The sequence below is a fragment of the Odontesthes bonariensis genome, chromosome 9, assembly GCF_027942865.1.
Source record: "Odontesthes bonariensis isolate fOdoBon6 chromosome 9, fOdoBon6.hap1, whole genome shotgun sequence".
In the NCBI taxonomy this organism is placed as follows: domain Eukaryota; kingdom Metazoa; phylum Chordata; class Actinopteri; order Atheriniformes; family Atherinopsidae; genus Odontesthes; species Odontesthes bonariensis.
The window spans coordinates 36,276,452-36,301,835 of NC_134514.1; the positions used below are offsets into that span (position 1 = coordinate 36,276,452).

The 25,384-nt window shown below is 40.8% G+C and overlaps 1 protein-coding gene across 4 annotated transcripts in view; it reads left to right on the forward strand.

Moving 5' to 3' along the window:
* LOC142388657 (unconventional myosin-XVIIIa-like) overlaps positions 1–25,384 on the forward strand; it is a 152,536-nt gene that overhangs the window by 22,877 nt on the left and 104,275 nt on the right. For all 4 annotated transcript variants that reach the window (XM_075474176.1, XM_075474174.1, XM_075474177.1 and 1 more), the window contains exons 3-5: positions 17,064–17,151; positions 19,272–19,378; positions 24,418–24,594. In XM_075474176.1, coding sequence (XP_075330291.1) covers positions 17,064–17,151; positions 19,272–19,378; positions 24,418–24,594 — 372 coding nt within the window. The remainder of the gene's footprint in view (positions 1–17,063; positions 17,152–19,271; positions 19,379–24,417; positions 24,595–25,384) is intronic.

Here is a 25,384-nt window from a genome sequence, read left to right on the forward strand (position 1 = left end):
AGATATTTCAATAGTCGCTTGGAAGTGGAGGATATGTACCCATAACATTGAACTATTAGCTGTGAGTTTCTGTCCGTATTTTTCATCTGTATCATTTTACAAGTGGTGAATATTTTATCCTAAGCCGCTGCCTGTGATGTCATCAGCAGTCATAGCCAGGTTACAGATGCTATACCCCAATACATTCACGGCAATCTCTGGAGATTTCAGCCACATGTCCCCCCTACTACACTTTCAACTTTCCGAAACTTTGTCAATAACTCAACTAGAGAAAATAGAACGTTTCATTTATTTTGTGACTTAAGTACAGTTCTTCTGCACTTCCTCTGCTATTAGAAAAATCCTACCAAAATTTGGTTCTGGAATGCACTCTGTGAGCTACGTAAAGATGACAGCAGTGCTGTGACTCACTGTGTGACAGGTCTGTGCATCTGTGTGGAGATTCCTACAAGGACAGTGAAGTGCTTCCCCTAAAATAAGCTCTGAATATCCAGGGACCAGAAAAAGCTGCTGAACGTGAAGAAGGAAATGACTGAGGACTGTTCAGAAACACTTTAAAAAGAACACAACATGTTTTCTCTATAAGCTAAAAGCTCAACAGTCCCCTCTCCTGTCTGCAGCTGCACAGAACTCACATCCTTGCTGTATCCACTTCCCTGTCACACTTCTACAGTGTCACACAGCAATGAATAAATATGAGTTGCATGAACATCCCACATGAACAAAAATCCCAGAGAAACTTATTGGCTGGTTTGACTAAACATCTTCCAGGACTTCCTACAGTTTGCTTGTCATCCTGGGTTGGTGTTGAACATTCTGTCATCATCTTTTTTCTTCCAAGCTTTCTCTTATCTGGACAAAGCAGGCAGCAATGTGAAGATTTTGTTCTTTGATCACTCTAGTGCTTTAATACAATTCAGCCTGCTCTGTTATGAGAGAAGCTCCAGAAAATAGTGACTCAGGGGGGTCACGTGGTGACGTTAAGGAAGATGGCTGCTTGAGAAACGAGCTCCGGTATCATCGCCACTTTTTTAGCTGTTTTAGCCCTAATACTGGAGATAACTGTTAGAAATTTTTAGATTTTCGACTTTATAACATCCCTAACAAGCGAAATAATGCCAGAGACGACCGATAACGTTAGTTCAGCCCGACAGCACCCGTACGACACGAGGGCTACGGCTAGCCAGGCCTCTCTTGCTGGCGCAGATGAGAGCACGAGTGGTGCTGAGGGGCCATCTAACATGGCGATTATGGGGTTTCTCCAGCAACTCGCTGAAGACCAAAAGACTAATTTTGCTGATATCCGGAAGGATTTGTCGGAGACACGGAGAGGCATTTCGGCCGTCGAAGAAAAGCTGGCGGATGTTTTAACCAGAATAACCAGCGCGGAAGCCCGCCTTGACATGCTGGAGGACGCTGAAAAACAACGCCATGACCACCCGGCGGCACCTGCATCGGAGGTGGAGAAACTGTACGCCAAATTGACCGAGTATGAGGACAGAGACAGACGTGTTAATCTACGCATCTATGGTTTTCCGGAACACTGTGAGAAGAAGGACGCAATCTCTTTTTTAAAAGAAAATCTGCCGGAAATCCTTCACCTTGATTTTCCAGACGGCCTTGACCTGGAGCGGGCGCACCGGGCGCTGGTCCCCATCAAGCCCGGAGCTCCGCCGAGACCGTTTGTTGTGCGGTTCCTGCGGTTCCAACAGAAAGAGCGCCTGAGGAAAGCAGCTAGGGAGATCGGCGACATGCGCTGGCAAGGGAACCGGATCAGCATCTATCAGGATTTCTCAAAGGCAACGCAGGACCGGCGACACGCTTTCTTGGATTGTAAGCGGTTACTCCATGCGGCCAAGATCCCGTTTGGCATCGGATATCCCGCTGTCTTGTCCTTCACCACCTCCGGTGGGTCCAAACACCGATTTGATGATCCGAAGAAGGCGATACAGTTCATCAAAACGCTCTGACTCGGCACTGCTGCATCACATACAGCACTAAGTTTGTGACTGTTATTTCAATTGTGTTGGCCGTGAGGGAGCCCCGCATACTGACTCTGCGTTTGTGACTGTGGCGTGATGTCCGGTAAAGTAACCACTTTTCTTTTTTCTTTTTTTTTTAAATTGGTTTTTATATCCATTCCGAGTGTTCTGCCTCATTAGATGGGGATCATTTTTATTTTACAACATGTTACACTGCTACAGGGATAAAAACAATTTACTCTCGCGCCTTTTATTTCATGTTTAGTTTAAACATGACTGGTATTCTATATTTGTCTGTATGCTTTTCTCTGCCAACACCGAACACTTTATAGAAGTTTGTGTCTGTTAATATATATAATGTTGGATATATAATGTAAGATAATGTTGGCTAGGTGAGTGCAGAGGAGGCGAGATGTAAATGTTTTTCATGCTGGTGTGCAGATTGAACGACCATCTAAAAGTTTATTTTTTCTTTTGAGCTAAATTGATAGCTTGCTCTAGGCATAAGCACTTTTAATTAATAGATGGCACATAACAGGGATGGTTTCTAATACTTATCTTACATTCGTTAGGGATGATAGTTTTATACAGTTATCTTGTGTTTTCTAATAGGTGATGGTACTGCCTCTTTCAGGCAGTCATCTTGAGGTTTGAGTTGAGTTAGTTGTCCAGTATCGGACTTATCAGGAACGATGAGGAGCAAGGTTTCTCCTCACTTTACTTTCTATTGTTTTGTTATGTGTTTTTACTTTTCGGGTTTTTTTTGTTTCGGGAGGGGCTACCTCAGGGACAGATGGCACTTTTTTTTTCCTTTTTAAGATGTTGTCACATGCCTCTTCGGCGGTCTCTCCATGACCAATCTCAATTTTGTATCCATTAATGCCAGGGGTCTTAATATCCCACACAAAAGGGCCACTATTTTACAATTCTTTCGCAAAAAAAAGGTTGATTTTGCTATGGTACAGGAGTCGCACCTCCTGAGTAAAGATGTCCGTCGCTTTGCTAATAAGTTTTATCATTCAATTGCTTCTTCTTTGGCCTCTACAAAGACTGGGGGGGTGATGGTGGTTTGCAAACGCAGTTTGAAATTAGATTTAATTGGATCGTGGTCGGATAGGGAGGGGCGGATTGCGTTAGCCAAAATCCGAATGGATGGAAGGAGTCTAGCATTGGTTTCCGCTTATGCACCAAATACACATGACTCAGATTTTTATAAGCTCCTCAATGAAACTCTTCTTGATCTAACAGACTTCCGTATACTTCTGGGAGCAGATTTTAACGCAGTGTGGGACAATAATATTGATAGGTCGGGTAAGACGGAGACCAGAGACCAGCGGCTCGCGTCTGGGGCGTTGAGGCAATGGGCTAACCAAATGGGGATGATTGATCTCTGGCGTTTATTGAACCCCTCCATAAAGGATTATTCTTGTTTTTCGGCCAGGCACAGATCGTTTTCAAGAATAGACTTTCTATTTGCTTCCAAAGATTTGTTTCAAAATGTCACTAACGCAGTTCACATTCCGGTCACCTGGTCCGACCACAAGCCTGTTTATTGCTCTGCCTCCATTAAGCCTGCTCCATCTAAAGCTCCAAGGTGGCGTTTTAATACTTTGCTACTTAACAATGAAGCTTACAAATTACAGTTGGAAATTGGTTTTCGGGAGTTTCTGAAGTTTAATAAGGGCTCGGTTGCTGATCCTAGGACTCTGTGGAACGCAGTGAAGGGCTATGTGAGAAGCAACTCTACTCTCTTTGCCTCAAATCTAAACAAAAAACGCACCGCTAGACTCCAGACTCTGGAGTCACAATATGCTGCGCTGGATGCCACCCTCCAGCACACCTACACTGAAGCAGTCTCTCTTCAAAAGGAGCTGGTTAAAAAAGAAATCAACTCGATTCTTAAACGGAGTTCCGAATTTCTTATTCATAGAACCAGGCAGAAATACTATTTCCATGCTGCAAGGCCCAGCCACTTGTTTGCCCTGAGACTTCGCACTAGCGAACACTTCTCAGATATATTTAGCATTAGGTCAAAGGAGGGGGTTGTTCTGACCGATCCTTTGAGTGTAAACTCCACCTTTAGATTGTTTTATAAAGAATTGTATAGCTCTGAAACCGCCACGGATAAGCCTACATATGATAGCTACCTTAATAACATTGGTTTAGAGCAGCTCTCGGAAAGGGAATCTGAGTCGTTTCTCTCCACAGTCGCCTCAGGCACGCCGCTCAGGCCGGGAGATTGGACCGAAAAACAAAAAGTTTTCAGTGCAATCTGTTGGTTTTCTTAGCTAGGAAATTGTTTTTGAATTGGCTCTATATGAACGAATTGGATTATTTTATGAATTATGATTATTATTAATTAATTGAATTCCAATTGGCTTGAATTGGACTTACTATCTAAGTGCCTTGAGATGACATTTGTTGTTTTTGGCGCTATATAAATAAAAATGAATTGAATTGAATTGAAATGTTGGGTGCGCCTATTACATTGGAGGAGATTGAGCGGGCTCTAAAGGATATGCGTAAGGGCAAATCGCCGGGTCTGGATGGAATTCCACCGGAGTTTTACCTTGCTTTTTGGCCTCTGTTTGGTCCCTTACTTCATGATATGATTCAGTGTTCAATACAGGAGGGCTCATTTCTACGAGATGTGAACATTGCACTGATCTCCTTGCTTTTGAAAAAGGGCAGGGACCCAGTGGAATGTGCTAGCTACAGACCCCTTTCACTGCTGAATGCAGACCTTAAGATTTATGCTAAAGTGTTGGCCCGTCGCATTCAGGGCTATATGTTGAAGTTGGTACACTGCGACCAGACAGGTTTCATAGGAACCAGACTAGCTTCGGACAATGTAAGAAGGCTTCTACATGTCCTGGATGGCTCGCGCAATCTTGACTCTCCTGCAGCGGTTCTATCCCTAGACGCAATGAAGGCTTTCGACAGGCTGGAATGGCCGTTCTTGTGGTCGGTGCTGGAAGCTATGGGGTTTGGCTCTCCTTTTATCAACATGATCAAGGTGTTATATTCGAATCCTACTGCTATGGTGCTCACAGGGAAGACCTGCTCTAATCTCTTTGACGTTGCAAGGGGGTCCAGACAGGGCTGCCCCTTAAGCCCACTCCTATTTGCACTCTCCCTCGAGCCGCTTGCCCAGACGATTCGACAATCGCCTCTTTTGTCTCCAATCTCGATCAACGGAACACGTCATCACATTTCATTATATGCTGACGATCTATTACTGTATGTTGATGATGCGACGCAATCTATTCCTCGAATACTTGTTATTTTTGACAGATTTGGCGAGTTGTCTGGTTTTCGAATAAATTGGCAGAAATCCGCCCTGTTGCCCCTGAACAACGCGATGGCCTGTGCACCCGTCCCTCCGAGTATTCCAGTGGTCAAACATTTTACATACCTGGGTGTTGAGATCTTTTCATCAACCAGCACTACAGCAAAGCATAATTTTGAAAATACCCTCAATACAATCACTACAGACCTAAACAGATGGGCCTCACTTCCCAATTCTTTGCGTAGCCGAGTCTCCATTATTAAAATGAATATTCTCCCCAGAGTTAACTTTATAAGCTCGATGCTTCCTCTCACGCCCCCAGCCCAGTACTGGAGCAAGATACAGACTGCAGTGACTAAATTTGTCTGGCAAGGCAAACGCCCTCGTATAAGGCTCATCACGATGCAACGAGATAGACTGACAGGTGGGCTATCTTTGCCGAACTTTAAGTTTTATTATTGGGCCTTTGCTCTTAGACCTTTAATAACCTGGTTTGAGCCTAGTGCTGCAGTGTCTTGGCGGGCTGTAGAAGAGAGTTTTGTTCATCCTTACTCTCTTCAAGACTTCCTGTACTCTAACGTGCCTTTAGCACAACGCAGAGAAACGTACGGCCCAGTAGTCTGTCAGATGATTGCTGTCTGGAGGGCTATAGAGAAGATGAGTGGGTCCTCCGCTGAGTGGCATCCTCGTTCACCTATATTTGATAACTCCAAACTGTTGATAGGTGGTCGCCCCATACAATATCATCATTGGCGGGAGAGGGGAATTCGTACGTTGGGAGATGTTTTTGGAGACATGGGTTTGCACTCCTTTCAGGATTTGTGCACACAATTTGATATTCCACGTTCTTCCTTTTATTTCTATCTTCAATTAAGATCTGTTTTGGGAGCTTGCAGAGTTCCGTGTCCTCTCACACCACATCCACTAGACAAGATTCTACGTAGCGCCAGAAGCACGAGAGGTCTAGTCTCCAAACTATATTGGTATATTTCCGAGCATGCTTACAGACCCCTGGCAGTGGAAATTTCATGGAGAGCTGATATTCCAAATCTTAATACAGATTATGATTGGCTGAAAGTCTGGTCTAACATTTTGCTGGCCTCCAGAAACCCGGATCATCAGCAGATACACTTTAATTTTGTTCACAGAACATATATGACACCAAAGAAGCTTTGCTCCATGAAGCTAATTTCGGATCCCCACTGTAAACTGTGCTCTTTGAATGCTGTTGGCACCTTCTTTCACATGATCTGGGACTGCCCCCCAGTGTCAGTGTTCTGGGGGATGGTTGCCTCCAATCTCTCTAAGTTATTTGGGATTGTGGTACCACCGTCACCTATCATATTCATTCTCAATGATTTGTCTACCCTGGGGTTGTCACTGTCTAATTGCCGTGCCCTGCTGGCTGGGTTCACGGCGGCCAAAAAGCTGGTTGCCACAAGGTGGAAGCCACCGCATTGTCTTTCACTTCGGGCATGGCTTCTTATGTATATGGACATTGTATACTTGGAGCTATCTACAGCTCGTGTACATGGAGCACAGGAGACTACTATTGAAATGTGGAATTCTCTTTCTATGAAGCTTAAGAATGTGTTAGACTGAAGGTCACTGAAATTGTATTGTGTTTTTCGACCATGTCCCTGAGGTAGGGGGTGGGTGGGTGGGAGGGAGGGAGGGTTTATTTATATGATTTCAGATTAAGTTTAAGTTGTTGATTATTTTCATGAATGTCATTATTGTTTTCTGTTTATTTGATCTTGGTGATTACCTTATTTACTACTTGCTAATGTACTTGCTTTTCATTTTATGACATGTTCTCATTTTCTTTTCTCCTTTTTGTATAAAAATTTCTTGAATAAAGAAAAATTTGATCACAAAAAAAAAAGAAAATAGTGACTCATTTGTTCACAATCGTCTGGACTGATGTATTGAGAAACCAACAATTTGTGAAACTGAAGGCTTGTCTTTCTGAGAAGTGGTCAGCGGCTTAGGAGCATGACAGCAGATGTTACTCCTACAGCTTCTCTTCACTTTGTCCATCTCCATCTTCCAGTACAACTCAGCTTTCTGTCACCTCCTGAAATACTCTGATGACTCTGCTGGTGTAAGGTGAATCAGTGACCGTTAACAGTTAACAGGGATGGGAGATATACTGTGCATGTGAGCTCTATCAGCAGTTTTGCGTTATATGAGTTTGTGAATTTGTGTGAGAAAACATTGGTTACATTATTTTGCTCCTAGCTTTCTCTTTGGGACATTATAATACATGTAAGCATAGCCAAAGTCACTGCATAGACGTAGTGCTTGTGCATGTCTGGCACAAGCATCTCTGGTGGGAGGATTAATTGACAGTTCCCCTTGGCTAATGAGTTTTTGAGTAATTGATCATTGCCCCCGATGCTGCTAAGAATAGCTAAAGAACTTTTTAAGTTTGATTTGGTGGGCATATTACTCTTAAGTGGCAGCAATACTTAGCTGTCAATAAACACAAACAGTGTTTGCCTACCATAATGGCCTATCTTCATTCCTGGCTAAACATGCAAGAGTTGGGGCGGTCGGTGGCGTAGTGGGTTAAGCAGCCGCCCCATGTACAGAGGCTTAGTCCTCGATGCAGCGGGCCCCGGTTCGACCCCCGCACCGAGCGGCCCTGTGCTGCGTGTCTTCCCCATCTCTCTGCCCCCTGCTTCCTGTCTCTCTCACACTGTCCTATCATTAAAGGCATAAAAGCCCCAAAAAATACTTTAAAAAAACAAACAAACAAAAAAAAAAAAACATGCAAGCGTTTATTAAAATGAGGTTTCTGTTAACATTCCTCTTAGCTTTGGAAAGGATTTTTTTACTTGCCTTGTGCATTCACATCTGATGATGGGAAAGTATATGAGCTAATGCTGTAGCATCTTGAATATTTACATAGTGAGGTTGATATTGTGGAGTAGAGTTGAGTGTGTTTGTAATGTAGTGACTTTACGTTTCTAAATAAGCTTAACTCACTTTGTGCCCGAGCTTGTCTGCAAAAATCTGAATGACACCCAAAGAAAAGTGTGGTTGGCAGCAGTTGTGGATCATAGTAGTAATGGTGGTCAATTCAGGGACTTTATCACTGAGTAGAGTTACATGGCACTGAAAGGATCGGATTATATGCTAAATTACAATAAGACTGAGTTGCTCCTTATTTGAGCAAGGGTAATTATCCTTAGATATATGGCGGTGAATGAATCGAATCATTGACACAAAGCATGTCATACTCCGCAGGGCTCTAGACTAACTTTTTGCACTGGTTGCACTGGTGCGCCTAACTTTTTTTCTTAGGTGCACCAGCACAAAAGTTAGGTGCACCCAAATTTTCAAACACATTGCATTTAACACCACAGTTTTACAGGTTCACTTTTTTTATTTATTTATTTTTAAAATCGCTGTCCATATAGGCAATATTGACTTGTAAACGATTAACTAGCAATCTGGTCAAAATAAAGTTCTTTATTTGAAGCACAATTCTTAACTTACTAACTACTTACTGAAACTTACTGAAAAAGTGTTGGTGCTTAAAGTGCTTCACTGGCCTGAAATTTAAACTTAAAACATCAAGATGAATTAAATAAAAAGAAAATTTAAATTAAAATTGCAAGTGTTTTAAGGGCTTCAAACTGAACATCTCATGGCTCAATGTCTTATGGACTATGCTCCATTGCAGTAACATGCCCCTCGGATGGCCAACTCCTGTAGTTGGGTTAAATATATATATCAGTATATTCACCGGTCTTCCTCTCCTCAAGATACAGCCGTACACAATGACGCCATGTGCTCACTGTTCACAATTAGCACAGACATCTTTTTTTTCAATGTATCTGCGATGACTCCTATAAATTGCGCGCACGCGACATCATTGCTGTACGTCGGGTTTATGTTCAAGCCATTTTTCTACTGAAGAATTATTTCGGACTTGAACTTAGTGAAGGGAACTTTTGCAATATGGTAGGCAACGTTAAACTTGATTATCATCTCGGCCTCGTCCGATGATCTGTTTGCTGCTGCCTGCCGCTGAAAGGCAGCGGGGAGAGGGGACACTGAGCAGGTAATGTGTTTCATAGATGCGTTGTGCTTTTTCAGCGTTTCAATTCGAAATGTATTAGAACCAGTCACAAATGCAGTATTTCCACACTTTTATATTCTCGGCTTTACTGCATCTTAGCCAGGGAAACTGGTCAAGCCACTCTCTTGGAAATGTCCACTTTACCCCTTTTAATTTCAGTTGGTTCTGACTCGGAGTCGATCGTATGTGGCTCATTATCTGATGCTAGCTCTGGATGCTAGCTCATTATCTGATGCTAGCTCCGGACCAGGGCATGACATAACGTGGCAGGTTGATGGCTCCGTGTCAGAGCATTGGTTGTGGTTATTTTCGGATGAATCAGGCCTTAACTTAATCAAAAAGTTGTCAATCGTTCTTTTCATCTTATCACCCGTGGCTACATCCACTGTTTATCTGACGGGCCGAGGTTCATCACCTCTCTATCTTACTACAGGATGCGCGTGTTTAAACGTACACGGGCCAATCAGAGGGGGGTCCCGCCCTTCACTATCTCTGATTGGTTTAGACCACGATATGGGTCTAATGTAGCCTGGGAATTCCCATGCTGCTTTGCGCTCGATTTAATTCTCACTGCAAAGTCAGCCTGGAAACCACCGCCCTTATTTTTGCCTGAGTTTGGGAACCAATCACAGAACCGGGGGGCAGCAAGACGATGACGACGTCTATGCGCTACACCGAAGCTTGTAGAGTGTTAATCCAACTTGGCAGCGGACACAACGTTACCGTTCGATGCAGCCTTAGAAAGTGTTTCGGAGTAGATTCACCCTGGGGTCATTTGAACCGTGACATCCAGCCAAGTAGCCCACCCGAAGTTTTTCCGATATTGGCTGAACATCAGCTGAGTTACTGAGTTATCCCGATGTCACGGTTCAAATGACCCTAGGGTGAATCTACTCCGAACCATCACTTTAACTCATTGGCTGCCAGCCATTTTCAGTGCAGACACCCATACTGCCAAGTGTTTTACAGTATTTTGACTGATTTTCCAAGACCCACAGAAAAGTGTGTCTTATGACTATGTACAAACCGAAAATACCAAACGAAAGAGTAGACTCGCTTCTTTGATCAGGAAAAAAAAGTTTGTTTCTACCATTTTCAGTCCTTTAGTAATAGACAGTAGAACATAGGTTGGTTTCACCAAAAACAGCTGTTTGACCCAAAAAATTGAGAAAACGAGCTCTTTTTCTTTTTGTGCAAAGTGGCACTGCTGCCACCTAGCGGGTAATTTTGCCAGTATATTCTCTGTTTAGTGTTTACAAGCCTAAGATTTAGTGACGAACTCCGCTAGATTGTCCCCCAGCCCGCTCTGTTAAAAAACGCAATTGACGTCTATAGACGTCTTTGGCAGTGAACGTTTTTTTTTTTAAAATGACGTCTATAGACGTCAATGGCACCGAAAGAGTTAAGTAGCTTAGAGCGCAAGTTTACTTTTATTTTACTTTTTCTTCTTATTCTTCCTCGTCGAATTTCTGTCGTCATCTGGTATAAGTGATACAATTGGCTATGAATCGCGCGCAAAGCAGCATGGAAGAACCAGACGCCATTTGATAGACATTCGTAGCGCCCAATAAACGGCTCTAGGCATTCGTAAACCACGCCTCAAATACGAGAAAATGCACACCTAGTTCCCAGACCACCATCTCATCGAGATGTGGACGCGTCAGCCAGGCTAGGTCTAATGTGTGTCTGTTGTTGAACCACAGGGAGACTTTCAGAGTCCCGTAGACTTTTTTTTTTTTTTTCCTCGAACGGGTGGTTGCACCGGTGCAACCTCAGATTTGTTTTAGTTGCACTATTGAGAAAATAGGTAGCACTCTAGAGCGCTGCTCCGATACGATAGGTGACGCTGTACCCATTTCAACTATTGCTAATAGAGCCACTTCCTGTTGACCTCTTCCCCACCACCACCACCAACAACACCAAACTCAGGCATTGGAGAATGATGGCGAACGAAGAGCGAGATGAAGCTACGTCCCTCTACATTTGGTCTGTGGTGAGCTGCTTGTTGCACAAACGCGATGCCCAACGGAGCATTCTCCATCCCGTTGTTTGTTTCTTTCCAACGGCAATAACAACAGGAATATCGTCTCTTCCCACTTCCGGTTCACGACCCCGGGGAAAAATCTGGAGCATGCGCCGAACGCAAAGTCTAATTCACCACGTGCTTCACCGTCTGCAAGCAGGTTTAATTTGACTTTCAACCGAGTTATCTCAGGATCTTAATCCGATTGTGAGTAATCCGATCCGATCCAATTTCTTTTCAGATTAAGGTGTCTACATGAACTTAATAACTCAGTCTTATTGTAATTTAGCCAATAATCTGATCCTTTCAGTGCCATGTGACCCCACTGAGTGAGTGTTTCCTTTCCAAGCAAGTTTGTTCATGTTGATCCCTCCCCTTTTCCAAATAGGAAAAAACAGTGGGTGAAATGTGTTATCTCTTTACAAATGGGACTTTGACATTAACAGTGTCCTAATAGGAAAAAACAGTGGGTGAAATGTGTTATCTCTTTACAAATGGGGCTTTGACATTAACAGTGTCACCATGTTAGCACGAAACTTAAATATAGATAATATTAGGGGATATTTTTTTTAGAAATTAATCTCTGAAGTTGTAAGTTTTGGATGGCTTGAACACAAAGTTTCACAGTTTCTGATTGCTGATCTGGGTTCACAGCCGCTCTTTTGCCCATGATACACCTCCTTGTTATTTATTATACTTGTAGTCACTGCCCAACACAACTTCAACTCACTGTATTTTACACCTCTGTATGTACCACCCGCTTTGGGTGGTACATTTTTACAAAGTTTTCTCCGATCTGCTAGCTCCATCTTGTGGTCCGAAAGCAGAGTAAATGGAAAATGGAGAGGTTCAGAGGTGGTGGATATCCCTAGGCATATGTGGGTGTATAGTCTAATGCTTGTTTGAAAGGATTTACATAAACTTAAGAAGTGACAAACTGACTATTGTATTTACATTTACCAATTATATTATTTTCATTGACGCTTAACTAATTAAAGTAGATTGAATTTCCTTCTCATTGGTCACAGTATTTTATACTAGTGATGGGTCATGCGCAGAAGAGCCGGCTCGCATCGAGTGAGAGCCGGCTCGCAGTTTTTTTCCATTCGCTGCTTCGGTTTCATTTTCAGTGCTCAGTCCCAGCTCTGGTTACAGAGCTTTGTTATGATTGGCCAGCATGGCGACCAGCATGCGGCATTCACGTGAGAATTAAGGACGTGTAAACGGAGAGGGGGGCGGGGCAGAATTTTTTTATAATTAATTTGTCCAATAAAAAAGTTTAATTGAAATAAACAAATGTAAGAGTGGTTTTGTGCACAGAATGAATGCACAGAATTAGGCAATTCTAATCTTATCTCTCATAAAAACACTGAAAGCAAAAGGGTTTTCAACACATAAACCATGATTTTGTTTTTGCAAAGTTAAGGTAAAATATAGGCTACAAAAGCTGAACTTCCCATCACTATTTAATGCACATGTACACCATTCCATAAGCACTGGTGTTTCACTCTCAAGGCAGCCTGCTCTTGCTTTTCACTTCGGTCCTCTTCACTTCAGCCGCTCTTTGATTTGACTTCTCAGAGCTGTTGTGAAAAGGGTGTTGTAGAACTGCTTCACTCACAGCTAAAACAGATTGTGCAAACCTTTTTTTTCTTTCTGGGATAATCTACCATATTTTTTTCTTTTAGCTTGTTTGTTTCATAATCGGTTTTAATTTCTTTATTTTTTCTTCCTGAAAGGAGTATTTCACAATTTCAGGTTTCATGGGAAAGTTAGGGTCCGCCTTTTTCTAGAACTTTAAAGGACTGTCTGTCAGAGCACTTTGTTGGTAACTGTTGGAAACTTGGTCAGCATGTTACTGTTACTATATGTGTCCAATCCTTTACAAACAGGTTCATAGCCTTTCGACTTTCAACATTAATGCTCTGTTTGATGCTGTGTTTGGCTTGCTTTTTGTTTATGTAGACAGTTGTTGTGGCATTATGAATTATGTTTGTTTGAACTGTCACATAAGCCTCACTTTTTTTATAATTTCCTCTCAAAAGAAGAAACTGTTTCCCATTTAACAAGGGAATTGAATGCTTTTACCAGGTAGTAACAGTAATGCTTATCCTGCCAGTGTTACCTCTGCTTTTTATGTGACTTCAGCACACATCTTAAAATACTTTTATTGCTTGATTGGTCTTTGAAGGAGTAATTATACAGATGCTTATTTTTGAAATACATAGCATTGCTGTATAACTCCTGCCTACTTAACCGATTAAAGGGGAAGTTCAAGTCAACTTGGGGAACTTTTATTATTTTATTCTTTTTACTTTTTACGAGAGAGTTCATTTTAGCTATTTCCTATAATTATTTTATTTTATCTGTTTATTTATGTAATGTTCTTAGCCTTTGTAGTTTTATGTTCTTATTCCATATTCCCAGTGTTTCCTCGGTGGGGGCCATCTGTGCTGGGGGCTGGCTGGGATGTCTCTGACTCGTGGTGAACATTGGCTTGGCCAGGTGGGGGGTCTGTGGCAGTGCCCCTTGCTGGCCTATAGCTTGGTGTTCACCCGGGTGGAGGCGTCCTGGTCTTGGGTTGTGAGCAGCACGAGTCAGAGATGGCCTCCTGTGATGGTGTTTCCTGACCTGGCTCCTCTGTATTCAGCCACACGTTTCTAAGTTTATTTTATTTTATTTATTTATTTATTTATTTTAATGTGTGTGTGCATATGTCTGTTTAGTCATATGCACTTTGTGCTATACATGGTATACATGCTATGTACATGCTATACATGCTATGTACATTTGAATGTATGAAAAGTGCTTTATAAATAAAGTTTGATTTGATAAAATACGTTTATCTACTCACCCATAAAAGTTTGGTGAAAGTCGGCGTCCTTCGGATGCTATTTAGATCACTCAAGATCTGCGTCCATATGACGGGAGAGAACAGTGCATAGACATATACAGCCTCTAAATAAGGCATTATTTGTCTTTATTTCACAGATGTTTTTAGACGAATGAATGGATGTGCTGAAGTTAAAATCTCCCCTCCCATTAGAATATATATTTTTTAGATCACACATAAGTTCAGGTCACTGTTTTAGGTTTCCATGTACTTTTGAATTTGTGTGTTGTTCAAAGCAAATCTCCTCTAACCCTTTGGTTTTGACTTATTCGTGGTATTAGTTATTGTTTAACTGTATATTCATGGCTCTGGTTACAGGGAAATGTTGTGCTCTCTATCATCTGAACATCTTTGTTGCTGTTCATCTCATTTGTGTCTAATCTCAGCATCTATCCTCTCCTCGCTGCATGTTACATTTATCTCTTATTCTCATCTCTTCCATCACAGCCCATGACAGCAGAACAACCAACATGGCATTCTCATCTCCCTTTTTCTTCTGGAAGCAAAAGGGAAGTCTATTTGGACATTTTTGAAACCACTCTGACAGTGCATGGTTTAAAAAGCACAACAGAGTTTTACACTCAAATTTACACTTCAATTAACATGTAGTCCTTTAGATTGTCTGGTCTTTGCTTGTATCTCACACACACTCCTAAAAGCATTTTGTTTCAGTTTCTGCCCACTTGCTGTGACTTGGTACTAGCACTATTAATGCCTGGCGTGCCTCGGTGTCTTAAGTTTTGAAATGATATAAGTGTTTGAATCTAAAAAGAGAGAGATTGCATTTAAAAAACAGCTTGTAGAGACTTGCATGTTTTGACTCCGGACCCATATATGATCAACAGCTTGATGCAGAGTAAAGGTTTTAATTTGAGTTTTTTAGTGTGATATGAATGGCACTTAGATCAAAGAAGAGATCAAGCCGGGCAGCAACAGTGTAAGTAAATACAGTCCTTCGAGAGATCAATTTTCTTTCTTACTAAATGCCCAAAATGATGATTTATTGTTACAAGGTGCTGTAAGCTGACAGCAGGAACGTAGTGCTGAACTGGAGAATAATCTAAAATGTATTCGCAGCTGTTTATACACAGTTGCAGATGCGCTTTTCAAGAATTCTTTTATTTCATGCAATTTTATTAAACGCATTTGTCACTTCATCCTCGCAAAGACTTTTTTTTTAAAAATTAGAACTTATTTAACTGGATTATCAAATGTGCATATATGATTTTGACAGCTTTTGTGGAGTGAAGACCCCGACCTCATGCACCCGCTGTGGTCTTAGGTGCCCCACTTAGTGCGGTTGGGGACTCCTGGCTGGGAAACCACTGAATTAAACCACTTACTGTATTTTCTTAAATGAGGCTGAGTGGTATTGGTGGATGCCCAGTCCTGGTTATTTTAAGAGGCCCGGTTTTTAACTAAATCCATTTTTTTTTCTCAACCGAAGAGAGCGTATGTTGGCCCTAAATATGCTCGCAAGCTGTCTTCTCAACTTATTCTGTTTCTGATCAGCTGAGCCTATCAGGACTTGTCAGATTTGTAACATAACATTTGTTCACTGCTGGGCATTACTTATGAATTGATTGATAAATGTACACTATATTGCCAAAAGTATTCACTCAGCCATCCAAATAATTAAATTCAGGCGTTCCAAACACTTCCATGGCCACAGGTGTATAAATTCAAGCGCCTCGGCATGCAGACTGCTTCTACAAACATCTGTGAAAGAATGTTTCGCTCTCAGGAGCTCAGTGAATTCCAGCGTGGTACCATGATGGGATGCCACCTGTGCAACAAGTCCAGTCGTGAAATTTCCTCGCTATTAAACATTCCACAGTCAGCTGTCAGTGGTGTTATAACAAAGTGGAAGTGGTTGGGAATCACAGCAACTCAGCCAGGAAGTGGTCGGCCAGGTAAAATGACAGAGCGGGTCAGCGGATGCTCAGGCTCATAGTGCACAGAGGTCTCCAACTTTCTGCAGAGCCATTCGCTACAGACCTCCAAACTTCATGTGGCCTTCAGATTAGCTCAGGAACAGTGTGTAGAGAGCTTCATGGAATGGGTTTCCATGGCGAGCAGCTGCATGGGAACACGCCGCCACTGGACTCTAGAGCAGTGGAGACGCGTTCTCTGGAGTGACCAATCACGCTTCTCCATCTGGTAATCTGATGGAGGAGTCTGGGTTTGGCGGTTGCCAGGGGAACGGTACTTGTCTGACTGCATTGTGCCAAGTATAAAGTTTGGTGGAGGGGGGATTATGGTGTGGGGTTGTTTTCCAGGAGCTGGGCTTGGCCCCTTAGTTCCAGTGAAAGGAACTCTGAATGCTTCAGCATACCAAGAGATTTTGGACAATTTCATGCTCCCAACTTTGTGGATGGCCCCTTCCTGTTCCAACATGACTGCACACCAGTGCACAAAGCTTGTTTTTGGGGTTTATCTTTTTATTTAAATATAGTTTAATCTTGTCTTACATTTTTTGAAATTCTGATACAAATACCATCCTATTGAACTTGTTATTCCTTTTTTGTTCACTTAATCCAGCTAATTCCTGGGGTTTTGTTCATCAGGGTTGCCCTCCTCACATCCCTCAGGCTGGTGTGTTTTGACTGAAGCTCCTCACCTACAAACAGGCACACTCATTCCTGCAGTACTCAGTGAACCAATTGACAAGCTTTTCTGTTGTAACTTTTCAGTGTGCTGTGGTATTAAACTCGAATCTGGTGGCATCTGACTGTGGCTGAAAAAATTCAGATGATTTCTGTTCATTTGAATCTTTGTTCTTTCAGGTGAAGACAGAAGAGCAGATTGCGGCAGAGCAGGCCTGGTATGGATCAGATAAAGTATGGCTTGTCCACAAAGATGGCTTTTCCCTGGGTGAGATAGGATTTTTTTTTACTTCTTGGAACATATCCCCTTTATAATCATTTAACTGTTTGAGAATTTCAGATTTCACATTGAAATATGATAACTAGTATGGTTTATTATTGTTTACAATTTTTTGTCTGAAACATTTTAATGCAGTGGTCATCAATCTTTCTCAACCCAGTTCAGTAACTCAGCCTCATAAGGACTTTCATGAAATCATAATATGCAACACAAGTTTCTTTTTTTAAATGTCATGCTAACATACAGACAGTAATTACTGTCCCAGGTCCATTAACCAATCACTATGCAAGAGTTCATCATGCTTCTTGTTCATGTTGTCAATGGAAAAGTCTCAAAGAACAACAGTCAGCAGGTCAGTGCTTTTTCACCTTCCCCCAACTCAGCCGCTGGACATCAGCATGGAGAATAAGATCACTGGAGCTCCTCTTGATAAAAACATGACACATGACCTGAATACCTCAACAATCTGCAAAAAGGGCCTGCAGAGATTATACTTTCTGCACAAACTAAAATCTTTCAATGTTGATAAGATCTTAATGGTTTTGTTTTATAGATATTTTATTGAGTCAGTTTGAACTTTTTGCTTATCTCATTTTATGGAAATTTGTCGGTTAAAAACAAAAATTGTCTGCTCAAAATTGTGAGAGACGCAAATAAGATAATTGGCATGCAGCAGCTCTCTCTCTGAGATCTTTGACAGATGAGTCTGTCGTCTAGCCTTGATCACCCAATGGTAGAGGAATCAAATTCTCTGCTGTCTGGACGGAGGTATAAGCTACCTCGGGCACGTACAAATAGGTATAAATTTTCCTTTGTTCCACGTGCCATCAATGCAATCAGTTTGCACAACCCTTAAATGCACTGTTCTTGTGGCATCTTTTATCTTTTATACACTTTATTATACTCTCTGATATTTATACTCTTACTTCGTTTAGGATTGTTCAAATCAAGTTTGGTTGTGCTGTACTCTGCAACATTGTTTTATGTCGCTGTTTTATTTATTGTTGTTGTGCTAGTTGCACTGCCACTGCAAATCCAATTTCCCCTGGAGTGTCACAGGGGAAATTGCTCCAAAGCTCTGAACTCTGAACTGAACTGAAGGTTTGGTCATTTCAAAGCTAGAAAATCACGGTCATCAGATGATGTTATTTCCAGAGACATTTCTTAAAGGCATAAACATCCTCACCTCCTTGTTCTCTCCTTTGAGTGCAGGAGAATGAGTTGCTTTTCCTGTAGAATCATTAAAAAGCGTCCTGGCAGGTTATCAGGTGGGCGGGCAGCCAGCCAGGTTAGGAGGCAGGCAGGTGAACTGAGGCAGCAACAACAGGCAGAGGAAGACCATATATGGAACAGAGAAGAAGAGAGAAAGACCTCCAGCATAGACAGTGCCTGAGTGTTTCTCTGTTGATGCATACAATGATCTGGTGATGAGTGGAGATCAGACCCATGAAGATATACTGCCAGGCTGATGAGATGAGCCACAGCTGCACTGGGAGGCCTCCCAAGAATGTCACAATTCTGTATTGATTCAATACAGTTATCAAAAATTATGCAGATGATTTTTACATTACGTTTTGTCTTATCCAGAAAGTTCAGTCTTGGCTGCACGTTTCTCTGAAAATCTGCGGTGTTTGTGTGTGAAAATGACGACTGAAGTCTGTGACACTTTGAAAAGGATGAGCTGGAGTTTTGGAGGGTTATAAAGTGGCTTGCAGAAGAGGCAGCATAATTAGGAAACAGCTGAAAATATATTTAATTGAATGCTTTGCAGGGAAACCGTCTATATATCAGAACAGGTTTAATCTAAGATAAAACAGGCTGGATTCAGATGGTATCTTTTTTTCCATTTAAACAAAGAAGATGAACTATTCAGTTGAGGAAAAGCTAGAACTTCACTTCTTCAGAAAAATACGTGATTCCGTACGGGCTGCCAGACTTGTGTCTTGTGACAACAGAGGGGCAGAGTTTCAGAGACTGGCTTCACAGAGCAAGTAGTTATCTGCAGCTGTATTAAGTTTTATTTCTTTGCACAGTATGTTGGGACTTTAATTTACCAGTTCAGTTACACATAAGAGCGGCCAATAGTTATGAGTATTTTCTCTTTCCAGCCACTGTAATTAAGACAGAGGCTGGCTCACTACCAGAGGGGAAGGTGAAAATCACGCTGGAGCATGATGGAACAATTCTGGACGTGGATGAAGATGACATAGAAAAGGTAAGTAGGAGATGGTAACAACTTGTTACGATTCAGCAGATCCTGCTGTATGTTGTCATGAAATCTCATAGTACTGTACAACAGTGCATTTCAATACTACAAGATTACCGTGTCACAGTTTCTCACAGAATTTCACAGTATACCAAATTCTTATTATACAGTTGTATGTACTATATGTTTAGTGATTATAAATATTGTTATATGTACACTGATGGAAAAAGTTTGGCTCAAGTTTTGAAGGTATATCGAAATTTGACATTCATAAACAATCATTTAGTCAAGCTGGATTTTCCAGTATGGTTAATTTATTGCTAATTTATTTTTACTTAGCACACAAATTTTTAATTTTTAATTTTTACTTAGCACACAGAATTTTTTATTTTATTTTTACTTAGCAAACAGAATTTTTTATTTTATATTTACTTGGCACACAGAATTTTTATTTTATTTTTACTTGGCACAAAGAATTTATTTTATTTTTACTTAGCACACAGAATTTTTCATTCTATTTTTACTTAGCACACAGAATTTTTCATTTTATTTTTACTTAGCACACAGAATTTTTTATTTTATTTTTACTTAGCACAGAATTTTTCATTCTATTTTTACTTAGCACACAGAATTTTTCATTTTATTTTTACTTAGCACACAACATTTTTTATTTTATTTTTACTTAGCACACAGAATTTATTATTTTATTTTTACTTAGCACACAGAATTTTTCATTTTATTTTTACTTAGCACACAGAATTTTTTATTTTATTTTTACTTAGCACACAGAGTTTTTTATTTTATTTTTACTTAGCACACAGAATTTTTTTATTTTATTTTTACTTAGCACAGAATTTTTCATTCTATTTTTACTTAGCACACAGAATTTTTCATTTTATTTTTACTTAGCATAGAATTTTTCATTCTATTTTTACTTAGCACACAGAATTTTTTTATTTTATTTTTACTTAGCACACAGAATTGACATTCCCCTTTTCTCTCTCAGCATTACTGATGATCCTCATTTGATTGCTAAATGCTTAAGCCTGAAAGTTAGTTTTGTCCATGGATCATACAGTATCGCTGGACCTTAGATGAGCTTCAGTTTCAACTGATATGCTATGGCTTCTCCCTGAGAAGAGTTACTTTTTTATCTTCGTACGTTCACTGTCATGCTGGCTGTCGGACAGCCCACTGCAAGTGACCAGAGTTCATATCGTTCTGGGTGTATCAGTAGGAACCTGGTCTCAAAACTTTGATCTCTGGTGGCAATTTAATGCACTAAATGAAAACATAATAAAACTATCATTCCATCCTGACAACACACAGCTCTCTCTCCCTCTGTGTAGACATGGTTACTTTATTGAGCACTTTATTGAGTGATCGCTACCAGCAAGCAGTTGGTTCTCATCAACAGTAATGGACCAAATAGGAGATATACATGGCATAACTCATGGATCGCACTTGCTTCTGTGTTTAAACACTTTGTATATATTACCATTGTTAAATTACTGGACTCTTAAGAAGTATATCCTCATTAAAACAAGACTAATAAACTACATATGCTACAGTAACACACAGAAAGCGATACATGGCATTCAATGCAGCAAAGTCACCACATGATCAGGCAAATGTTACTTCACACAGTGTTGTTGCAGTGATAACAGCCACATAATGCGCCTCATCCACAAAGCTGCGGCTTGTCTGACTTCTGAAATGAAACTGTCCACCTAGAAAGCTGTTGAATAAAGTAGTGTCTTTGAAATAATGTTAATCTGTCCAAATGTAACAGTTCTAACTCCCTGAAAGCTTGTACATCAACATCATTACAAATCAAATCAAATTAAACTTTATTTATATAGCACTTTTCATACTAAAAAGCACCACAAAGTGCTTTACATAATAAAATCAATAATCAAATCAACTCATGCATAAACTCACCGACAAGCACACTGCCCACTCCCCACCCACCCCCAACATGAGCAACATCAATATCAACAACAATCAACATTAAAATGAGCTATATACAAATCATATTGTCATAACAAAACAAAGGAAAACTGAGGAAAATTGGTTGCTACACACACACACAGTCTTTTGCAAACTCTTACTAGACCATTACCCTCCAATATATAGTTCATTTACTGGGCCCTTATATCATCTTAGGTTGATGTAAGATACATGTTGTTCTGAACAGCTGACAACAGAACGTTTCCGTGCAAATCGGGCTTCATTGTTCGAGCTGATTGAATCCGAGCATAAAAATCAGGGCAGAGCTCAGAGGTTAAGGCCAAACAGCTTGAAAAGTGATTTAACTTTTCACTGAAAATCCGACTAAAGATATTTTCACATCTTGAGGCTAAAATTAAAAAAACAAACAAAGAAAAGCTGGTAATGTTTTTTTCACTTTTTTTTTCGGTTTAAGATACCCAAATACTGTACGTGCCCTCAAGAACAGAAAACACATTTTAAAAAAATATTTCCCCTTTTAAATAGTTGCACAACAGTCCAATTCCCCCAAATACACTGTGTGCACAATTATTAGGCAAGTGAGAATGTTGACCTTACCATTATTTTTATGTATATTTTCTAGGGCTGGGCAACAATTAAAATGTTTAATCTAATTAATCGCATGATTTCCCTGATTAATCGCGATTAATCACATTTGTACGCAAAATCCAAAACATTCAAAAGTAGTGTATAGCTTTTAGCTTTTAGCATTTAGTTTTATTTTAAATGTGCTGCCATATGAATGAAAGTGCCATAACATTTGTTGTGCAAACACACTTTTAACATCAGCATCTTTCTGTAGTTTTTCTGTAGAAGCCTCGCTCCACTGTCTGTTTCCTTGAATGACTTGCTGCTATCAGTTGTGTGTTTTGCCTTTAAGTGATATTTTAGACTGGAACTACTACGCTGAGAAGACAATTCAACTTGGCAGTGTTTACAGATGACTTTGGTTCTGTCGACTCTGCCGTCTGGAAGAACTTTAAAATGAAAATGGCTGAGTAATTTTTATTTTTTTTTACATTTAAATTTTTTTTAAATGAATAAATAAATAAAACCTGCGTTAATGCGCGATCAAATATTTATCGGCGTTAAATAATTAACGAGTTAACTCGCCCAGCCCTAATATTTTCTAACTCCAAGCTATATAAACTTGAATGCTGAATGGATTTAACCATAGCAGGTGTAATGAGGGAGGGTGTGGCCTAACTAGGTCAACACCCTCCCTATCAAGGTGTGCAGAATTAGTGCTTCTTTTCATCAGGTAAAATGGGCCAAAAAAGAGATTTAACTGACTCTGAAAGGTAAGAAATTACAAAATGTCTCTCAGAGGGATGCAGCACTCTTGAAATTGCTAAGATATGGGGGCGTGATCACAGGTCCATCAAACGTTTTGTTGCAAATAGTCAACAGGGTCGCAAGAAACGTATTGAGAAAAAAAACCTGCTAAGGAACTACCAAGGATTTCAGAAGAATCGAGCGTGGCGCTACCAGGAACCCATTACCTTCCAGTGCTGTCATTCCATAACTGCAACCTACCTGGAGTAGCCAGAAGTACAAGATGTTCAGCGCTCATAGTCATGGCCAAGGTACGGAAGGCTGAAACCCGACCACCACTGAACAAGACATGTAAGCTGAAGCGTCAAAACTGGGCCAAGAAATATCTGAAGTCAGATTTTTCAAAGGCTTTATGGACTGATGAAATGAGTGACTCCTGAAGGACCAGATGGATGGGCCCCTGGCTGCATCAGTAAAAGGCACAGAGCTCCACTTAGAGTCAGACGCCAGAAAGGTGGAGGTGGGGTACTGCTAGGGGCTGGTATTACTAAAGATGAGCTGTGTGGACCTTTTCGGGTTGAAGATGGACTCAAAATCAACTCCCAAACCTAATGCCAGTTTTTAGTAGACACTTTCTTCAAGCTGTGGTTCAGGAAGAAGTCTGCATATTTCCAAAAGACAATGATTTTTTATGCAGGACAAGTACTCCACTGTGTGGCTAGCCCAAATATGACATGGCCCCCTTCCTCACCTGACCGGAACCCAATTGAGAACTTGTGGGCAGTTCTTAAACGGGAGATTTCCAGTGAAGGGAAAAGTTACCCTCCCTGAACAGTGTCTGGCAGGCAGTGGTTGCTGCTGCACAGAAAGTTGATCGCCACAGATCAAGAAACTGATAGACTCCAGCAATGGAAGGCTTATCACTGTTATTTGTCACGCCCATGGACTTATGTTTTTAGTTTCATGTTTTAAGTTACGTTTTTGTGTTCAGTTCATGTCTTGATTTTGAGTTTTTAGTCCTGCCATTGGTATTCCCCTCACCTGTCTGTCATTGTCACCAGCTGCACTCCCTCTCCAATCACCCCCAGCCCTCTATTTAGTCTCCTGTCTCCCCTGTCTGTTTGTTGGTTCTTTGTTTGTCACCTGCCCTTCATGCCATGCCATAACCTGTTCTGACCAAAGCTAAGTATTTATTTATTCCATGCCATGAAAGTCTTTTGTTGGTTTTTCCCAGTTATGTTTTTTGAATCCGGCTCAGCCGCGCTTTTAGTTTGAACTTTGTTATTGTTATTTTTGCCTTAATAAATCAACCTTTCTTTTGAAGTCCGCATCCGTGTCCTTCCCTACACGTAAACCTGACAGTTATTGAAAAGAAGGGTCACTGATTTTCTTTTTTTGATTTTTTTTTTTTTTTTTTTTTAATTTATTTATAAATGTCAGAAATGTTTATTTGAGCATTTTGAGTTGTTTGTTTATAACTCTCGCTTAAACAGATGAAAAGAAGAAAGTGAGATGGGAAACTGTGCGTTTTTAATATAGTTGCCCAATAATTGTGCACATATGAATATTCTCCTAAGAAAGCCAAAGGCTCACTTTTACTTTACTTGTTCATTAATACAAATAATACTAAGAAATATGACTTGCCTAATGATTGTGCATGCAGTGTATTTCTAATTACTATATATTTTTTTAGTTAACCATTTTAAAATTTGCCAACCATTACATCTCTATTGTTTTCATTGAAATCTTTTCTCCATGTGAAGGCTAACCCTCCATCTTATGACCGATCAGAGGACCTGGCTTCCCTTCTTTATCTGAATGAATCCAGTGTGATGCACTCCCTGAGGCAGCGCTACGGAGGCTACCTTTTACATTCCTACGCTGGACCCAACATGGTGGTTATCAACCCTCTCAGCACACCCTCCATGTACTCTGAGAAGGTGAGTAATATTTTGTCATTGTAGCAATATAAAGGGTTTATGCCCATAGATTGGGAGGGATTTCTTCATGTATATTTCTTTTGTTCTGAAGTTTTTAAATCAAAATCCAAGATTGAAAGTCAGAATTCCTGTTCAGCAAATGAAAAACATGAAAGTAGCTTTATTATTTATGAGGACACACTGATGTTCAGGCAGTTTTGGAATTACCTTATTTCTTTCCTTCATTTTGCAGGTTGTATTAGAAGTGTCAGTAGAACATTATCTGTCATCAAACACATAGAATAAATGTAGGAATTTAAGCACGATGACTGCCGCAAATGTAGAATAATGTTAGTTTGGTCGTACCTTGGTGAAGACTCAGGGTTCACAGATGCCACTGATAAAGGCGGATTTACAGTTGACGCGTCGCTCACGGCGGTGGCGGCCCGTGACATCAAAATGACGTTTCAGGCCTGGCGCTTGCCTTGAAAAGACGGCGCAGCGCGTTGTTGTGCACCAGTTGATTTTTGTAACTTGGCTGCACCGAGAATGACAAACCGGATGGACCAATGTGAGACCAGGCTCAGTCAGGAGGTGCGTTTGTACAGACACCTGTACGAAACTGCAGTGAAACAGCACAGGGAGCACGTAAACTCCCAAAACTGGTGGACAGAGATGGGCAGAACTTTGGGGAAAGAGGGAGAGTTCTGTAAGAATGTGTGGAAGAAGCTACGGGACAGATACGTGAAGGCAAAGAAGAGGGCAGAGACTCCAAGTGGTGATGCCGGGGGCTTCAGACCCTCACCTCTTT